Source organism: Aquarana catesbeiana, linkage group LG08 (genome assembly GCF_042186555.1).
Source record: "Aquarana catesbeiana isolate 2022-GZ linkage group LG08, ASM4218655v1, whole genome shotgun sequence".
NCBI classification, from domain to species: Eukaryota; Metazoa; Chordata; class Amphibia; order Anura; family Ranidae; genus Aquarana; species Aquarana catesbeiana.
Genome location: NC_133331.1, coordinates 15,739,561 through 15,761,153, shown reverse-complemented (window position 1 = coordinate 15,761,153; position 21,593 = coordinate 15,739,561). Strand labels below are relative to the sequence as shown.

General features: G+C 46.0%; 1 protein-coding gene across 1 annotated transcript in view; it reads left to right on the top strand.

Moving 5' to 3' along the window:
- The window catches only part of LOC141105601 (tetratricopeptide repeat protein 12-like), a 163,211-nt gene that overhangs the window by 80,481 nt on the left and 61,137 nt on the right, over positions 1 to 21,593 (top strand). Inside the window, exons 7-8 of the mRNA XM_073595545.1 lie at positions 15,473 to 15,563; positions 18,201 to 18,342. Of these exons, the coding sequence (XP_073451646.1) occupies positions 15,473 to 15,563; positions 18,201 to 18,342 (233 nt within the window). The remainder of the gene's footprint in view (positions 1 to 15,472; positions 15,564 to 18,200; positions 18,343 to 21,593) is intronic.

The window sequence follows — 21,593 nt, the reverse complement described above, 5'->3', positions numbered from 1 at the left end:
CGACCATTTTAACTACTTCCCATCTGGGCCAATTCTGGCACTTCGCTCCTACCTGTAAAAATCATCATTTTTTTTTTTTTTTCTAAAAATTACTCAGAACCCCCAAACATTATGTATATGTTTGTTTTTGTTTTTTTGTTTTTTTTAGCAGAGACCCTAGGGAATAAAATGGTGCTCGTTGCAACTTTTTATGCCACACGGTATTTGCACAGCGATTTTTTTTTTTTTTTTTCAAACACGTTTTTTTTGGAAAACAAAACCGTTTCATGAATTAAAAAAAAAAAAACAGTAAAGTTAGCCCAATTTCTTTGTATATTGTGAAAGATGATGTTACGCCGAGTAAATAGATACCTAACATGTCACGCTTTAAAATTGCGCACACTCGTGGAATGGCGCCAAACTTTGGTACTTAAAAATCTCCATAGGCGACACTTTAACATTTTTTACAGGGTACCAGTTTAGAGTTACCGAGGAGGTCTTGGGCTAGAATTGTTGCTCTCGCTCTAACGCATGCAACGATACCTCACATGTGTGATTTGAACACCTTTTACCTACGTGGGCACGACTTGCGCATGCGTTCGCTTCTGTGCGTGAGCACGCGCTTTAAATCTTTTATTTATTTTTTTTTATTCTTTATTTTACTTTTTGCCTTTTTTTATTTTTACACTTTCTCTTTTCTTTATTTAACTTTTTTTTTTTTTTTTTTTTTACACTTTCTCTTAAATTTTTTTTTTTTTTTTCTATCACTTTTATTCCTATTACAAGGAATGTAAACATCTGCTTGACAGGTCTTCTTTATGTAGAGATGTGGGCTCTATAAGACTTTCTCCTCCAGGCTGAAAAGACCAAGAAAAAAAAAACAAAAAAAACTGTCTCAGCCTTTCCTGCCGCGTCTCCCGGCATGGTTTACATCCGCCGGCCCCAGACGTGACGTCATAACATCGCGCCCGGGCCTCCGAGGGTCATAGAGCTGACTTGGGACCCATCTGGTCACCAGAAATCTCTATGCTCAACTTCCGGCCGATTCTTTCTCTGGCTCACTGATCGCACGGGCGAAACCGGAGAAGCATGGGAGGTGGGGGCATCCCCTCCTGCCGCCTGTAAGAACGATCAAGCGGCTGTGCTGCCGCTATGATTGTTCTTACGGTGCAGGGAATCTCAATGCAGGGAATCGCTGGTCGAAAAAAATGATGTCTGTAGCTGCACCCATCATTCAGATATCACCAATGAAAGTCCATGAGGTCATATACTGACGTACTGCCGGCGCAAAGTGATTAATATTTGTAATGTTATATGTGACCATCCATACCGTGTCCTGCTAGGCCTTGTAGGTGTGTGGATCTAATTGTGCGACCCTCATTGTTATCTGACTATTCATTCGTTTTTCCGTTTTTTTTCTATCTGACCGTAAGCTGCAAATTTTTGGAAAATTAAAGGAATTACAAAAAAAAAAAAGAAAGAAAAAAAATAAAGAAATACAAATAAAATAAAGAAAAGTTTTGATCGAGACCAGTGCCAGGGTTAGTTTTCGGTGATCTGACCCTCTTGATGACTTTACTGGCTGTCGGTGGTAATATTGGTGTGTTATTTTCAGTCTGGCCTCCCATTGGTCGGTATTTGCAGTTTACAGTCACAAAAGGGTTGATTTACTATAACCGGAGAGTGCAAAATCTGGTGCAGCTGTGCATGGGAGCCAATCGGCTTGTAACTTCAGCTTGTTCAATGAAGCTTCGACAAAAAAAAAAAAAAAAAACCTGGAAGCTGATTGGTTTCTATGCAGAGCTCCACCAGACTTTGCACTCTCCAGTTTTAGTAAATGAACCCCAAAGTCGCCCTAAAACTCGTACATTTCATCCCAAAATTGTCATCTTTACATCTCCAACATTTCTGTCCTCACATTCTTCCACACAATTTGTTTAATAACAGATGTCGGATCGCCCTCCAAATGCTATTCATATATTCCCAACCGAGCCACTTCTAGATGTCTGGAAGATGATGAGATCCTGTACAGCAGTGGGCTCCAAACTAGACGTGGCCCTTGGCTTGCCTTTATCTGGCCCTTGGGGCAATATTCCTCCCACTGAGATCATCGATGGGGCACTATTCCACAAACTGACACCATTAATGAAGCGCTATTTTTTCCCACTGACACATCAATGGGGCACCATTCCTCCTACTGACACCATTGATGGGGCACTAGTCTTCCCACTGACACTCAATAGTACTATTCCCCTGACTGATACCATTGATGGGGCACTATTCTTCCCACCGACACATCAATAGGGCACCATTCTTCCCTCTGACACCATCGATGGGGCACTATTCCACCAACTGACACCATTGATGGGGCACTATTCCACTAACTGACACCATTAATGAAGTGCTATTTTTTCCCGCTGACACGTCAATGGGGCACCATTCCTCCTACTGACACCATTAATGGGGCACTATTCTTCCCACTGACACTCAATAGTGCTATTCCCCTGACTGATACTGTTGATGGATCGATGGGGCACTATTCCTCCAACTGACACCATTGATGGGGCACTATTCTTCCCATCGACGCATCAATAGGGCACCATTCTTCCCTCTGACACCATCGATGGGGCACTATTCCACCAACTGACCTGACGCAATTGATGGGGCACTATTCCACCAACTGACACCATTGATGGGGCACTATTCCACCAACTGACACCATTGATGGGGCACTATTCCACCAACTGACACCATTGATGGGGCACTATTCCACCAACTGACACCATCGATGGGGCACTATTTTTTCCCACTGACACATCAATGGGGCACCATTCTTCCCTCTGACACCATAGATGGGTCACTATTCCAGCAACTGAAACCATCGATGGGGTACTATTCCCCTGACTGATACCATCGATGGGACATTATTCCACCAACTGACACCATCAATGGGGCACTGTTTCTCCAGCTGACACCATTGATGGGGCACTATTCTTCCCATGCTACTAACAATGGGACACTATTCCTTCCATTCAAACCAATGATGGGGCAATGTTTATGGCCACTGACTCCGGGCCATTTTCTGTTCCCAATGGCCACAGTGTGCCCCCCCCCACCCCCCAAAAGTCTGAAGGATGGTAAACTGGCCCTTTTCGTAGAAAGTTTGGAGACCCCTGCTGTACAGGAAATTTAATTTACAGCCGTCTTCATTTGAACTTATACATCAGACATTTGCTCCTATTAAATCCCCATTGTATACATTTAATTCCAGAACTCTCCACTATGCCAAACCAGTCAGCAAAATGGAGTCCCAGCATGTCCCCAGTACAAGTCGTCAGCGCTAATCGCCATTTCATAATCTCCGTTTGTAATACAAATACAGACATGTGCGCTCTAAAACATGCAGAGCTGCCCCTTCCCCTTCCTGCTGCTGAACTTCCAGCACTGTGGGGGTTAACTGCATCTGGTCTCCGGTGCTCAACTGCACTAAAGAAGATCCAATAGGGACACGCCCCTTCCTGTCTTCTCCTCCAATGGGAAAAGTTCTTTCACGGATTACACTGCCTGTAACACAGTTCGTGAAAGAGGAGGGAATGCTGTGACTGATTTGACTCTCCTTCATTCATATATCACATTACCGGCAGTGTAATCGGGGAAATCATTTTTCTCCAAGGGGGACCCCATGCAAAAAAAAAAAAAGAATAAAACAGAATGGGGTCAACCCCCCCCCCTCCAAATTCCATACAAGACCCATATCAGGATGAGGTAAGGTGAGCTCACCTCCTATACCATGTTATGTTGATGAGGACAAGGGCCTCTTCCCCACGACCCTGGCCTGGTGGTTGTGGGGGTCTACAGGCCGGGGGGGCTTTTCTCGAAGCCTCCTTTGACAATAAGGGTACTGCTCCCCCAATGTGAATGAGTAGGGGTACATAGATCCATGTCAATCCTAATTCCCAAAGCCCACCAAAAGAAAAAAAAAAAACACAATCTTACCGTGATGACTGCCCGCCCACTTCTAACAGCTGTGGTGGATGACAACTGAAAGGGGCGGGGTCTCCCCAGTGACTTTTATTGACTATATTTGGACACGACTACATATATATATATATATATATATATATATATATATATATATATATATATTTTTTTTTTTTACAATTTGATCATTTTTGAATTGGCAGGAAAACCCGGGCCGAGGTGAGGAGCCCTATTATTGCAGTGTGCGTGTATTGTGGACAGCAGTAGCCTCTCTGCTATAAACGGCCTCTAAATGTATAGATTGTTGTAGAAGCCCAACTGTGATAAGTTCTCTGTATGAGAACTTTCCTCTTTTTTTTTATTTTTTTTTATTTATATATAAAAAAAAAAATCTTACCGGGGAAATCAGATGTTTCATTCATCCTCTGGGCTACCTAAAGTGCCATTCAGGGTCCGTTATCTCACACCATCTTTTTGGGGCGATTCGTCACGGGAAGTTTATTTTCATAGCCGGCTGTCAGATGTTCATCTGTGGAATTTTTAATGGAGTTCTGTCTCTCCCCGGTGGTGACAGAAAATTCTACTTATCTCCGACCGTCATTACTCCTCCGAGGGGAAGATTGATCGTGATAAGGAAACCTGTTCATACACATTACACAGATTTCACATCAGTATCCTGCTGCAGGACTGTGTCTGTTAATCTGACATAGAATACAAAGACAACGTATCCCCGTTATATATCCAACATAGAATACATAGACAACGTATCCCCAGTATATATCCAACATAGAATACATAGACAACGTATCCCCATTATATATCCTACATAGAATACACAGACAACGTATCCCCATTATATATCCAACATAGAATACACAGACAACGTATCCCCATTATATATCCTACATAGACAACGTATCCCCATTATATATCCGATATAGAATACACAGACAACGTATCCCCATTATATATTCAACATAGAATACATAGACAACGTATCCCCATTATATATCCAACATAGAATACACAGACAACGTATCCCCATTATATATCCTACATAGAATACACAGACAACATATCCCCAGTATATATCCAACATAGAATACACAGACAACATATCCCCATTATATATCCAACATGGAATACAAAGACAACGTATCCCCATTATATATCCAACATAGAATACAAAGACAACATATCCCCATTATATATCCAACATAGAATACATAGACAACGTATCCCCATTATATATCCTACATAGAATACATAGAAAACGTATACCCATTATATATCCAACATAGACAACGTATCCCCATTATATATCCAACATAGAATACAAAGACAACATATCCCCATTATATATCCAGCATAGAATACATAGACAACGTATCCCCATTATATATCCAACATAGAATACACAGACAACGTATCCCCATTATATATCCAACATAGAATACACAGACAACGTATCCCCGTTATATAGTGCCTTAAAGTATTCATACCCCTTGAAATTCTCCACATTTAGTCATGTTACAACCAAAAACGTAAATTTATTTTATTGGGATTTTATGTGATAGACCAACACAAAGTGGCACATAATTGTGAAGTGGAAGGAAAATAATAAATTCTTTTCAATTTTTTTTTTACAAATAAATATGTGAAAAGTTTGAGGGGCATTTGTATTCAGCCCCCTTTACTCTGATACCCCCTAACTAAAATCTAGTGGAACCAACTGCCTTCAGAAGTTCTGTGAAGCCCTCAGAAGTTTGTTAGAGAACCTTCGTGAATACACAGCATCATGAAGGCCAAGGAACACACCAGACAGGTCAGGGATAAACTTGTGGAGAAGTTTAAAGCAGGATTAGGTTATAAAAAAAAAAAAACCCAAGGTTTGAACATCTCATGGAGCACTGTTCAATCCATCATCTGAAAATGGAAAGAGTATGGCACAACTGCAAACCTACCAAAACATGGCCGTCCACCTAAACTGACAGGCCAGGCAAGGTGTACATTCTTTAGAGAAGCAGCCAAGAGGTCCATGGTAACTCTGGAGGTGCTGCAGAGATCCACAGTTCAGGTGGGAGAATCTGTCCACAGGACAACTATTAGTCGTGTTCTCCACAAATCTGACCTTTATGGAAGAGTGACAAGAAGAAAGACATTGTTGAAAGACAACCATAAGAAGTCCCATTTACAGTTTGTGAGAAGCCATGTGGAGGACACAGCAAGCATGTGGAAGAAGGTGCTCTGGTCAGATGAGACCAAAATTGAACTTTTTGGCCTAAAAGCAAAATGTTATGTGTGGCGGAAAACTAACACTGCACATCACTCTGAACACACCATCCCCACCGTGAAACAGATCCCTGATCTAAACCATTCCGTTGTAGCTCTGGCTGTATGTTTCGGGTCGTTGTCCTGCTGGAAGGTGAACCTCCGCCCCAATCTCAAGTCTTTTGCAGACTCTAACAGGTTTTCTTCTAAGATTGCCCTGTATTTGGCTCCATCCATCTTCCCATCAACTCTGACCAGCTTCCCTGCTGAAGAAAAACATCCCCACAACATGATGCTGCCACCACCATGTTTCACGGTGGGGATGGTGTGTTCAGGGTGATGTGTAGTGTTAGTTTTCCGCCACACATAACATTTTGCTTTTAGGCCAAAAAGTAAAATTTTGGTCTCATCTGACCAGAGCACCTTCTTCCACATGTTTGCTGTGTCCCCCACATGGCTTCTTACAAACTGCAAACGGGTCTTCTTATGGCTTTCTTTCGAGAATGGCTTTTTTCTTGCCACTTTTCCATAAGACTCGGTTCACACAGGGGCGACTTGTCAGGCGACTTAGCTGCCTGTCAAGTCGCGTTCCGTTCTGTACTATGGAACCGTTCTAATAGGAACAACTCGAGTCGCTCCAACTTAGAAAAAGGTTTCTCTACTATTTTGGGACGACTTCAGGGCGACTTGCATTGACTTCTATACAGAAGTCATTTTGCAAGCCGCTGCTGAATTCGTGTGCAGGTCGCGCTGCAAGTCGGGCTGCCCCTGTGTAAACCGACTCTAAAGGTCAGATTTGTGGAGAACACGACTAATAGTTGTCCTGTGGACAGATTCTCCCACCTGAGCTGTGGATCTCTGCAGCTCCTCCAGGGTTACCATGGGCCTCTTGGCTCTTCTCTGATGAATGCTCTCCTTGCCCGGCTGGTCAGTTTTGGTGGACGGCCATGTCTTGGTAGGTTTGCAGTTGTGCCATACTCTTTCCATTTTCGGATGATGGATTGAACAGAGCTCCGTGAGATGATCAAAGCTTGGGAGATTTTTTTATAACCTAACCCTGCTTTAAACTTCTCCACAACTTTATCCCTGACCTGTCTGGGGTGTTCCTTGGCCTTCATGATGCTGTTTGTCCACTAAGGTTCTCTAACAAACCTCTGAGGGCTTCTCAGAACAGCTGCATTTATACTGAGATTAAATTACACACAGGTGAACTCTATTTACTAATTAGGTGACTTCTGAAGGCAATTGGTTCCACTAGATTTTAATTAGGGGTATCAGAGTAAAGGGGGCTGAATACAAATGCCCCCCCACACTTTTCACATATTTGTTTGTAAAAAAAAAATTGAAAACCATTTATCATTTTCCTTCCACTTCACAATTATGTGCCACTTTGTGTTGGTCTATCACATAAAATCCCAATAAAATACATTTACGTTTTTGGTGGTAACATGACAAAATGTGGAGAATTTCAAGGGGTATGAATACTTTTTCAGGGCACTGTATTGTGTGTGCGGGTAGCTCTCTGTAGCCTGTTTGTTTAGTTGGAGACGCTTTTCATCAGATAATGTCTGACGCACCGAGTATTCCTGTGTATTTATATGTCGGGGTCAGTGTGCGCTCTTTGTTTGCTCGCCGTGTTGCCATGCACTGGTTGTTCTCCGGCGGACGCGGTGAGCTGATATTAGGTGGTTTTCACATATTTCTGTTGTCGGGTTAGAGGGTGATGTGTAGAGAAATGAGAACAAACTCTTCTACATTCTATCCTCGGCCTTCAGTGTGACGGGTAATTATCTGTTTTCATCCTAGAGAACAAAGATACAATGTGCCGCTAAGATCCCGAAATGTGTCTGTAACCATCCTCACCTTCTACGCTCACCGGACACTTTATTAGGTACACCTGTTCAACTGCTTGGTTGCACAAATTGCTAATCAGCCAATCACACGGCAGCAACTCAATGCATTTAGGCATCTAGACGTGGTGAAGACGACTTGCTGAAGTTCAAACTGAGCATCAGAATGGGGACCAAAGGGGATTTAGGTGACTTTGAACGTGGCATGGTTGTTGGTGGCAGACGGGGCTGGTCTGAGTATTTCTGGGATTTTCACGCACAACCATCTCTCTGGGTTTACAGAGAATGGTGGGAAAAAGAGAAAATATCCAGTGAGCGGCAGTTGTGTGGAGGAAAATGCCTTGTTGATGTCAGAGGAGAATGGGCAGACTGGTTCCAGATGATAGAAAGGCAACAGTAACTCAAATAACCGCTCGTTACATCCAAGGTATGCAGAATACCATCTCTGAATACACAACACATCCAACCTTGAAGCAGATGGGCTTCAGCAGCAGAAGACCACACCGGGTGCCACTCCTGTCAGCTAAGAACAGGAAACTGAGGCTACAATTCACACAGGATCACCAAAATTGGACAATAGAAGATCGGAAAAAACGTTGCCTGGTCTGATGAGTCTGGATTTCATCTGCGACATTCAGATGGTGGGGTCAGAATTTAATAGACATGTGCAATTAGTTTTAGTTTCGAATTCGTTTTTCAACTAATTTTGACAAATTCGTTAATTCCGAAATTTCCGAACTTCCGAATTCTTCAATTTCCGAAACTTCAAATTCCCGCATTTTCGTATTTCCAAAAATTCAAAATTTCGCAAATTCGACATTTCGGAAATTGGAAATTTTGGAAATTCGGAAATTTGGAAGATTTCAGAGATTGGAAAATTCGAAATTTCAGAAATTCGGAAATTCGAAATTAGGAAATTCGGAAATTCAAAATTTTCGGAAATTCGAAATCAGGAAATTCCGGAATTGCGAAAATTTGAAAATCCAAATTTTCGAATTTCCGAAAAAAGCTGAAAAACAAATGAAACGAAAACTAACACATTTTTTTGTCAGTGCACATGTCTAGAATTTAATAAACAAACATGAAAGCATGGATCCATCCTGCCTTGTATCTCCGGTTCAGGCTGGCGGTGGGGGTGTAATGGTGGGGGGGATTTTCTTGGCACACTTTGGGCCCCAATTGAGCATCAATGAAAGGAGTTGTAAAGTCTCAAGGTTTTTCATCTTAATTCATTCTATGCATTAAGGTGAAAAACATTCTGTGGTGCGGCTTCCCCCCAGAGCCCCCCCTTTTTCTTCCCTGAACCCGATCGTTCCAGCGATGAGAACGAGCCCAGCAGCTGCAGCCGCTGTCTTGGGTCCTCATTGGATAGATTGTTAGCAGCAGGAGCCATTGCCACCCGCTGCTGCCATTCAAACCCAGTGACGCGGGGGGTGGGTGGAGGGGCGGGGCCAAGTCCTGCTGTATCTGTCAGTGGACGCAGCAGCAGGACTCGGGAGTACACCTGCACGAGTGCCCCCCATGGAATGCGGCTCTGTGTGGGGGCTCTCAATGAAGAGGAGGAGCCAGGAGCGCCACCAGGGGCCCCCAGAAAAGGAGGATCAGGGGCCGCTCTGTGCAAAACCCTTGCACAGAGCAGGTAAGTATGACATGTTTGTTATTAAAAAAAAAAAAAATAAACCTTTACAATCACTCTAATCACCACGGCCTACCTGAGTATTGTTGGTGACCATGTCCATCCCTTTATGACTACAGTGTCCCCATCTTCTGATGGCTCCTTCCAGCAGGATAATGCACCAGGTCACAAAGCTCCAATCATCTCACCACTGGACAATGAGGTCCCTGTACTCCAATGGCCTCCACACTCACCACATCTCATCCAGTAGAGGACCTTTGGGATGTGGTGGAAGATTGGCATCATGGTGCCCCCATCTTCTGATGGCTCCTTCCAGCAGGATAATGCTCCATGTCACAAAGCTCCAATCATCTCACCACTGGACAATGAGGTCCCTGTACTCCAATGGCCTCCACACTCACCAGATCTCAATCCAATAGAGACCTTTGGGATGTGGTGGAAGATTGGCATCATGGTGCCCCCATCTTCTGATGGCTCCTTCCAGCAGGATAATGCACCATGTCACAAAGCTCCAATCATCTCACCACTGGACAATGAGGTCCCTGTACTCCAATGGCCTCCACACTCACCACATCTCATCCAATAGAGCACCTTTGGGATGTGGTGGAACAGGAAATTGGCATCATGGATGTGCAGCCGACCAATCTGCAGCAACTGCGTGATGCTATCATGTCACTATGGAGCAAAATCTCTGAGGAACGTTTCCAACACCTTGTTGTATCTATGCCATGAAGAATTAAGGCAAAATGGGGTCCAACCTGGTATTAGAAAGGTGTACCTAATGAAGTGGCTGGTGAGTGTATTTAGATATTGTTTCAACTTATTCTAAAAAAAAGTAATTGTTCATTATAAACATGTATGTTTCAGAGATATTTTATTTCCTCCTGATGAAGCTGGGCAAGAAACCAGTGAAACGCGTTGGGGTTACAGTATCTATGCCACAAAGATTGAAGGCAGTTCTGAAGGCAAAACGGGGTTCAACCCAGTATGAGCAAGGTGTACCTAATAAAGTGTGCGGTGTGTGTAGGTGTAGAGTGATTATCTGGCTCTGTTCCTGGATGTAGAAGGTTTTATGAGCTGTCACCGGCTCCAGGTGTGTGTTCGGGGTCTTCAGGGTTATTGGTAAGGAGGTGCAATGTGATGGTTTTGCCTCGGCCATCAATGATCAGTCCCATGATGGGTGACTTCTGATTGTAATGGATCTCATCCTGTAAAATTCTAAAACCAGGAAATACCAGATAGGATCTTTAGATTGTCAGCTTATAGGGACATATTCAGGTTTTGTCTTTTTGGGTCAACTAAAGCATTCTTTCCTCTTCCGGGGGTTCATTTGGAGATTACAGCCCAGACCTTGGCGACAGGTAAAAACATTACTGACACCAACACAACCGCTATGGTCCCCGGGGGGGGGGGGGGGGGGGGGGTTCGTAACTGTGATAACTTGGTAGGGTGTAAGTCATATTCCACTGCACACATGGATAATCTCTTGAAGCCTTTGCTGCCCTCTAGGGATGAGGATGTCCTATGGCCACTGAAAAAAAAAAAAAAGTGCGCACAGGCCTAGTGAATTATCCCGTAAGTTTTAACCACTTCAGCCCCTGAAGGATTTACCCCCCTTCCTGACCGGGCCATTATTTGCGATTTGGCACTGCGTCGCTTTAACTGACAATTGCGTGGTCCTGCGACGCTGTACCCAAACAAAACTGACGTCCTTTTTTTCCCACAAATACAGCTTCCTTTTGGTGGTATTTGATCACCTCTGCGTTTTTTTTTTTTTTTTTTTTTGGCACTATAAACAAAAAAAGAGCGACAATTTTGAAAAAAAAAAAATGATATTTTTTTACCTTTTGCTATAATAAATATCCCTAAAAATATATAAAAAAATAATTTCTTCATCAGTTTAAGCCGATATGTATTCTACATATTCTTGTTAAAAAAAAAAATTGCAATAAGCGTATATTGATTGGTTTGCGTAAAAGTTATAGCGTCTACAAAATAGTGGATAGATCTATGGCATTTTTATTATTTTTTTTTCACTAGTAATGGCGGCGATCTGCGATTTTTTTTTTTTTTTTCAAATTTATTTATTTTTTATTGGGATTGCGACATTGCGGTGGACAGATCGGACACTTTTCACACTATTTTGGGATCATTGACATTTATACAGTGATCAGAGCTATAAATAGCCATTGATTACTGTATAAATGTTCCTGGCAGGGAAGAGGTTAACACTAGGGGGCGATCAAGGGGTTAAGTGTGTGTCCTAGGGAATGATTCTAACTGTGGGGGGGATGGGACTGTCTGGGGGAGGAGAACGATCGTTGTTCCTAAGCAGTAAGAACAACAGATCGCTCTCCTCACCCCTGACAGAACGGAGATCTATACAGAATGTCTGTTTACATTTGCAGATCCCCGTTCTCTCCTTCTCAGGAGCAATGGCGGGTAGCCGACGGCTACTACTCACAAACCTTTATGTTAAATGCGCTCATCCAGCCACTCATCTGTGGCTTAGTAATTCCAGACTAAGCTGTCACCAAAGCATGGGGGGGGGCCTCACTGGGGTCCCTGTAGGCTGACGCGTTTCAAAGGGATTTCCTTCTTCCCCAGAGCCAAACAGCAAATGTACTTTCAACCCAATATACACTATATTACCAAAAGTATTGGGACACCTGCCTTTTCACGCACATGAACTTTGATGGCATCCCAGTTTTAGTCCGTAGGGTTCAATATTGAGTTGGCCCACCCTTTCCAGCTATAACGGCTTCAACTCTTCGGGGAAGGCCGTCCACAAGGTTTAGGAGGGTGTCTATGGGAGTGTTTGACCATTCTTCCAGAAGAGCATTTGTGAGGTCAGGCACTGATGTTGGATGAGAAGGCCTGGCTCGCAGTCTCTGCTCTAATTCATCCCAAAGGTGTTCTATCGGGTTGAGGTCAGGACTCTGTGCAGGCCAGTCAGGTTCCTCTACCCCAAACTCGCTCATCCATGTCTTTATGGATCTTGCTTTGTGCACTGGTGGGCAGTCATGTTGGAACAGGAAGGGGCCATCCCCAAACTGTTCCCACAAAGTTGGGAGCATGAAATTGTCCAAAATATCTTGGTATTCTGACGCCTTAAGAGTTCCCTTCACTGGAACTAAGGGGACAAGCCCAACCCCTGAAAAACAACCCCACACCATAATCCCCCCTCCACCAAATGATTTGGACCAGTGCACAAAGAAAGGTCCATAAAGGCAAGGATGAGCGAGTTTGGGGTGGAGGAACTTGACTGGCTACACAGAGCCCTGACCTCAACCTGATAGAACAACTTTGGGATGTATAAGAGTGGAGACTGTGAGCCAGGCCTTCTCATCCAACATCAGTGCCTGACCTCACAAATGCTCTTCTGGAAGAATGGTCAAACATTCCCATAGACACACTCCTAAACCTTGTGGACGGCCTTCCCAGAAGAGTTGAAGCTGTTATAGCTGCAAAGGGTGGAGCCAACTCAATATTGAACCCTCCGGACTAAGACTAGGACTCACCAAATGACTGCGGCAAAGTGGTTTGATATTCCTGATCGGACGTCATATGACGTGATCAGAAATATCGAGCCGCTGCGCGCCCCCGGAGGCGCGCATCGCGGCAATCGTTGCGGGGTGTCAGTCTGACACCCTGTAACACCGATCTAGGTAAAGAGTCTCCGACGGCGACTCTTTACCACGTGATCAGCCGTGTCCAATCACGGCTGATCACGATGTAAATAGAAAGAGCCGGTGATCGGCTTTTCCTCACTCGCGTCTGACAGACACAAGTAGAGGAGAGCCGATCGGCTGCTCTCCTGACAGGGGGGGGTCTGTGCTGATTGTTTATCAGCACAGCCCCCCCTCAGGTCCTACCCAGGACCACCAGGGAAGCCATCCACACTGGACCACCAGATATGCCCCTAGACCCCCAGGGAAATGCCACTTTGTGCCCAGGCAGCTGCCAATCAGTGCCCACTTCATTGGCTACCACTACCAGTGCCACCAGGGATGCCCATCAGTGCCTCATATCAGTGCCACGTATCAGTGCCCAGCAGTGCCGCCTATCAGCGCCACCCTATCAGTGCCCAGCAGTGCTGCCTTTCATTGCCCATCAGTGTCGCCTATCGGTGCCCATCAGTGCCAACCAGTGCCACCCATTAGTGCCCATCAGTGCCGCCTATCAATGCCCATCAGTGCTGCATATGAGTGCCACCCATCAGGGCCGCCTACCAGTGCCTATCGTCAGTGCCCGCTCATTGGTGCCACCTCATCTGTGCCGCCTTATCAGTGCCCATCAGTGAAAGAGAAAACTTACTTATTTACAATTTTTTTAACAGAAACAAAAGCAAAACTTTCGGTCTTTTTTTATTTGTTTAGCAAAAAATAAAAACCGCAGAGGTGATCAAATACCACCAAAAGAAAGCTCTATTTGTGGGAACAAAATGATAAAAATTTAGTTTGAGTACAATGTTGTATGATCGCGCAGTTGTCATTCAAAGTGCGACAGCGCTGAAAGCTGAAAATTGGTCCGGGCAGGAAGGTGTCTAAGTGCCCGGTATTGAAGTGGTTAAAGTTCATGTGGGTGTAAAGGCAGGTGTCCCAATACTTTTGGTAATATACTGTATATGCACTCTTACATGCCCACATCATGAGAATCAAGGCCTCACCTGTATGGGAGGAGTCAAGCCATCAAGAAAAGGGAACGAACACCATTTTTCCACAAAAAAAAAAAAGCTAGCCACCATCTTATGGGCGCTGCCCCCCCCTATCCATGCCGCGGCCCTCCTTATTCATGTGCCCGGCCCCTTTCAGGACGCCGGGCGCATGAGTTCCTATGGCGGTGGGGTGTTTTTTGAAGCACTGATTAGAGCCAGAGGCTTCAAAATAGGGTGGGCTCGGGGCTCAGAGCATTGCGTCTGGAACCCACCCAACATTCGCTGTTGGAACACTGATCCTCCTTCCGGCCAATCGGGAAGCGTTTCTGATACTCGTCACCCAATTGGCTGAAAGGACAGGCGATCCTATTGAGTGCCTAGGAGAAGAAGGGAGGAGCCGCACAGAAGGAGCTCGCCCGCCGTCCATAGAAGCCCTCTGCCGCCGGAGCCCGCATCCCTCCGAAGGCCGCAACCTGCCGCTTCCTGCCGGAGCCCGCAACCTGTCCGGCGGGGCCTGCTGGGGTAATTGCAGGGTGGGGGGGGGGGGTGTGTGTGCTAAGATGCCACCGAGGGAAGGGGTTGTTTGCCCCCCCACCCCCAAAAAAACAAAACTGCCGGCCTCCTCTGCCTTTACCCCACCACCAGCACGTGCTCTTATGTCACCAATGCTCTGTATGTAGGTGAGTAATCCTGGAGCTCTGCGTAGTAATATTGTAAAGCCAATCACAGCATTTCCCTGACATTGGTATAGAATGTACCGGCAATACTGGCACAGGTTCATCCAGCACCCCAGACAAGGATGCAGAATTGCGCCCCCTCTCCCACTGCTAATGCATGCTGTAGAATGGGTGTACAGCACTGTGTCCATTCTCTGTGCCCAGGGCACCTGTCCCTCCTGCCCACCCCCTTGTCTCAGCCTTGTGTTTCCCGGCACTGTTGGGAGCAGTGACAGGCTCTCTTTTATACATCTGACGTGTTTTGGATTTTCATGTCTCTTCTTGCAGGCTTTTAGTTTTACATCAGGAATGCAGAATTTATAGAATTCATGTCCAGATGGATTCCTAACATTTTGTTTTCTAATATTCTCTATTATTCCAGAACAAGGCATTCAGTTGGTAAAAGACGGGAACTACACCAAAGCCATCGACGTCTTCAGTGAAGCCATCAGATTGGATCCGAAAGATTACAGGTAAGTGTTCTGCAGATGTCCGCTCGGTGAAAGGGGGGGATAGATTCGGGGAGGGATCTGTGTCGGCGTACATTTATGGTTTACAAGGATTTTATGTCTTCATTATAGAGCAATTCTGTACACGGCATTTAAATCTGAACATTAAAAGAGTTCTATGGCGCACAGCAATCACTTTTCATTCAGTAACACGATCATTGTAATACAAGCTATAGTTATTATCAGTGGCGGCTGGTGCTCAAAATTTTTTGGGGGCGCAAACAAACTAAAAACAAAAAAAACATCAATTGCAGCCACTGTGCCCATCAAGCGCAGCCACTGTGCCCATCAAGCGCAGCCACTGTGCCCATCAAGCGCAGCCACTGTGCCCATCAAGCGCAGCCACTGTGCCCATCAAGCGCAGCCACTGTGCCCATCAAGCGCAGCCAATGTGCCCATAAATACCTGCCACTGTGCCCATCAATTGTTGCCACTGTGCCATCAATTGCTGCCAGTGTGCCCATCAATCACCGCTACTGTGCCCCCATCAATTGCCGCTACTGTGCCAAATCAAATGCTGCCACTGTGCCATCAAACGCAGCCACTGTGCCCATCAAATGCCGCCACTGCACCCATAAATAGCCACCACTGTGCCCATCAATTGCTGCCACTGTGCCATCAATTGCCGCTACTGTGCCCCATCAGTTGCTGCCAGTGTGCCCATCAATTGCCACTACTGTGACCCATAAATCACCGCTACTGTGCCCCATCGATTGCTGCCAGTGAGCCCATCAATTGCCACTACTGTGACCCATCAATCACCGCTACTGTGCCCCATCAATTGCTGCCAGTGAGCCCATCAATTGCCGCTACTGTGCCAAATCAAATGCTGCCACTGTGCCATCAAACGCAGCCACTGTGCCCATCAAATGCCGCCACTGCACCCATAAATAGCCACCACTGTGCCCATCAATTGCTGCCACTGTGCCATCAATTGCCGCTACTGTGCCCCATCAATTGCTGCCAGTGTGCCCATCAATTGCCACTACTGTGACCCATAAATCACCGCTACTGTGCCCCATCAATTGCTGCCAGTGAGCCCATCAATTGCCACTACTGTGACCCATCAATCACTGCTACTGTGCCCCATCAATTGCTGCCAGTGAGCCCATCAATTGCCACTACTGTGCCAAATCAAATGCTGCCACTGTGCCATCAAGCGCAGCCACTGTGCCATCAAGCGCAGCCACTGTGCCAGTCAAACACAGCCACAGTACCCATAAATAGCCACCACTGTGCCCATCAATTGCTGCCAGTGAGCCCATCAATTGCCGCTACTGTGCCAAATCAAATGCTGCCACTGTGTTATCAAGCGCAGCCACTGTGCCCATCAAACGCAGCCACTGTGCCCATCAAACGCAGCCACTGTGCCCATCAAACGCAGCCACAGTACCCATAAATAGCCGCCACTGTGCCCATCAATTGCTGCCAGTGTGCCCATCAATTGCCGCTATTGTGCCCCATTGCCGCTACTGTGCCCCATCAGCCGGACACCTGAATAGGGGGCGGCAGCAGCGACCATAGATAGATTCATGCAATGCATGAATCTGTCTATGGTGGGAGAGAGGTGACGAGAGGGGGCGGCGCTCCTTCGCCCTTTATGGACGCACCGCCACTGGTTATTACTGACAATCCAACACAAGATTACCTGAAAAATCTCTTTCCATGTTGTGAGGGCTTCCTGTTTGCTGGCCATCTCTTTCCGCAACTTCCTGGATTCCCAGCATGCTTTGCCGCTTCTCCTCCATTTCTAAGGACTACATATCCCATGGTACCTTGCTGATTCCTGTACTGACTCTGCCTCCTGAAACCCTTACTCTGTACTCTGTACCTTACTTTGTGTCAGTCTTCTTTTATCTGTACAGTGGACAGTAGTAGAGAGATGATCGGTACCGAACCAAGGCTCAGCTGCCTGTACATGTATGGACCAGGAACATGCTGAGAGAGACAACAAGGCTCTCCCTCCTCATTGGTTGAGACAGCAGCAGTATCCTTTGGCTCCCCCTACTGTCCATCACAGCCAGGGAGCCAATGAGGAGAGAGTGGGGGCAGGGCCGAGCTGCGCTCTGTGTGTGGATGGACACACAGAGCAGCGGCTCGGGAGGGAGCCTGCTTGCTATGGGGGCACTAGGCAAGAGGGAGGGGCCATGAGTGTCGGTGAGGGACCCTAGATGAGGAGGATCTGGGCTGCTCTGTGCAAAACCATTCCACAGAGCGGGTAAGTATGACCTGTTTGTTATTTTAAAAAATAAAAAAATTATGAGTTCCCCCCTCACTCCAATCGACCTGTTTGGACCTTGTCTGAATGCTCCCTTTGGGGCTTCTAAGTCAGAGTTACCCCCCCCCCCTTCTCTCTCCCCCTCTCTCTTGTCTTTTGACCCTCTTTTCTTGTTTTTTTTTTTTTTCCTCCCCTCTTTTCTAGTTCCTCTCCTATTCACACCGTTGCCACCTATGAGGTGGGTTGCAGGAGAAGAGCCTGGCCGTACTGTGATGGAAGGTTGTTAGTGTAATAATTATACAGGTATTACGGGAAGGCTGTTGACCTTCTAACACCATGACTAGCTGGAATGTGAACTGTGTCAAATCTTTCTTTCCTTTCAGGTATTTTGGCAATCGATCATACTGCTACGAACGGCTGAAGCTCTACCCCAAGGCCCTGATGGATGCAGAAACTTCCATAGAGTTATCCGCTGCCTGTCCTAAAGGTTATTTCAGGAAGGGCAGAGCACTGAAGGGTTGCAATGTAAGTGTCCTCAACCCCTCTCTGCCAATCCCTCCACTGGCTCAATAAAGTGTCATCCACTCCTTTCTGCCAATCCCTCCACTGGCTCAATTCCGTGTCCTTCACCCCTCTCTGCCAATCCCTCCACTGGCTCAATTCCGTGTCCTTCACCCCTCTCTGCCAATCCCTCCACTGGCTCAATTCCGTGTCCTTCACCCCTCTCTGCCAATCCCTCCACTGGCTTCCTTTCAGTGTCCTTCATCCCTCTCCGCAAAAGCCTCTACCAGTCTCCATTCAGTGTCCTCAACCCCTCTCTGCCAATCCCTCCACTGGCTCAATTCCATGTCCTTCACCCCTCTCTGCCAATCCCTCCACTGGCTTCCATTCGGTGTCCTTCATCCCTCTTCACCAATGCCTCTACCAGTCTCCATTCAGTGTCCTCCAGCCCTCTTTGCCAATTCCTCCACTGGCTTCCATTCAATGTCCTCCACCCCTCTCAGCAAATCCCTCCACTGGCTTCCATTCAGTGTCATTCACCTCTCTTTGCCAATCCCTCCACTGGTCTCCATTCAGTGTCCTCCACCCCTCTCTGCCAATCCCCCCACTGGCTCCATTCAGTGTCCTCCACCCCTCTTTGCCACTCTTTCCACTGGTCTCTATTCAGTGTCCTCCACCCCTCTTTGCCACTCTTTCCACTGGTCTCTATTCAGTGTCCTCCACCCCTCTCTGCCAATCCCTCCACTGTCTTTCATCCAGTATCTCCCACCCCATCTCTGCCATTTCCTCCACTTGTTCTCCATTCAGTGTCCTCTACCCTTCTCTGCCAAACCCTCCACTGGCTTTCATTCAGTGTCTTCCACCCCTCTCTGCCATTCCCTCCACTGGTTTCTGCTCAGTGTCCTCTGCCAGCTCCACCATTGCCTTTCATTTCCCCATTGAATAAAATTCACAGTACTAACAACAACATACAAAACCATCCACAGCTCTGCCCTGAGCTACATTACCAACAATAGAACAGAACAACACTGAAACCGTCCTCTCCGCTCCTCCTAAGACCTCCTGCCAGCTAGTCCCCTTGTCTCCTCCTCTAATGCTCAGCTCCAGGACTTCTCCAGAGCCTCTCCCATCCTTTGAAACTCCCTACTCCAAACTGTCTGGTTATCTCCTACTCTGTCCACCTTTTAGGCGATTCCTGAAAGCTCATCTCTTCAGGGAGGTCTATCACACCTCCACCTAACAACCGAACCTATATTTCCACCATCAGCTCATCCCCCCCACAGTTACTTTTTGTATCGCTTGCCCCTGCCTATTAGATTGTAGGTTCTCCCATGCAGGGTATTTCCAACCCTCTTGTACTTAATTGTATTGTAACTGTACTTTTCCTCCTTTTATAAACTCTGCACAACACATCAATTCTACATTTTTGTTCAGCAGGATTGGGTTTGACCTTTCCACATTCGGTGAACACAGACAGAGACATAAAATAAATGTACTTGTAGCAGCAGGCAAAAACTGTAAACTAGAAAAAGAGCAAATAATCAGCCATAGCATTTGAAGTGCAGCAATGAGGGTTCCTGGAACAACATCCGATGCTGCACTCTGTTTAAGAGCCTCAGAGGGGGCTTCATGTAGACTTTTGGGAGAGAGACCCACAGGGCACCACATATAGTGGAGGTGTGACTGTTCCATTGACTGCAATGTACTAAACACTGCTCCAACACCGGACGGTGAATGACAGTGTATTTCTTCAGTCTGAATGAGCCCCAATGACTAGTAGTATCATTGTAGCAGTATGAAGAAGTATCAATGTAGCAGTATGAGGACATACAGGACATCCGGAAAGTATTCACAGCGCTTCACTTTTTCCCCATTTTGTTATGTTACAGCCTTATTCCAGAATGGATTAAATTAATTATTTTCCTCAAAATTTTACAAACAATAACCCATTATGACAACATGAAAGAAGTTTGTTTGAAATCTTTTCAAATTCATTAAAAATAAATAACGAAAAAATCCCATGTACATAAGTATTCACAGCCTTTGCCATGACACTCAACACTGAGCTCAGGTCCCTCCTGTTTCCACTGATAATCCCTGAGATGTTTCTACAACTTGATTGGAGTCCACCTGTGGTAAATTCAGTTGATTGGACCTGATTTGGAAAGGCACACACCTGTGTATATAAGGTCCCACAGTTAACAGTAAATGTCGGAGCACAAACCAAGCCATAAAGTCCAAGGAATTGTCTGTAGACCTCCGAGACAGGATTGTATGGAGGCACAGATCTGGGGAAGGGTACAGAATAATTTCTGCATCATTGAAGGTCCCAATGAGCACAGTGGCCTCCATCATCTGTAAATGGAAGAAGTTTGGAACCACCAGGACTCTTCCTAGAGCAGGCCGCCCGGCCAAACTGAGCAATCGGGGAGAAGGGCCTTAGTCAGGGAGGTGACCAAGAACCCGATGGCCACTCTGACAGAGCTCCAGCGTTTCTCTGTGGAGAGAGGAGAACCTTCCAGAAGAACAACCATCTCTGCAATCAGGCCTATATGGTAGAGTGACCAGACAGAAGCCACTCCTCAGTAAAAGGCACATGACAGCCCACCTGGAGTTTGCCAAAAAGGCATCTGAAGGACTCTCAGACCATGAGAAACAAAATTCTCTGGTCTGATGAAACAAAGATTGTACTCTTTGGCCTGAATGGCAAGCATCATGTCTGGAGAAAACTAGGCACTGCTCATCACCTGGACTTTACATCCCTACAGTGAAGCATGGTGGTGGCAGCATCATGATGTGGGGATGTTTTTCAGTGGCAGGAACTGGGAGACTAGTCAGGATCAAAGAAAAGATTAATGCAGCAATGTACAGAAACATCCTTGATGAAAACCTGCTCCAGAGCGCTCTGGACCTCAGACTGGGGCGAAGGTACATCTTCCAACGGGACAACGACCCTAAGCACACAGCTAAGATAGCAAAGGAGTGGCTACGGGACAACCCTGTGAATGTCCTTGAGTGGCCCAGTCAGAGCCCAGACTTGAACCTGATTGAACATCTCTGGAGAGATCTGAAAAGGGCTGTACACCAATGCTCCCCATCCAACCTGATGGAGCTTGAGCGGTCCTGCAAAGAAGAATGGGAGAAACTGCCCAAAAATAGGTGTTCCAAGCTTGTAGCTTTATACTCAAAAAGACTTGAGGCTGTAATTGATGCCAAAGCTGCTTCACCAAAGTATTGAGCAAAGGCTGTGAATACTTATGTACATGGGATTTTTT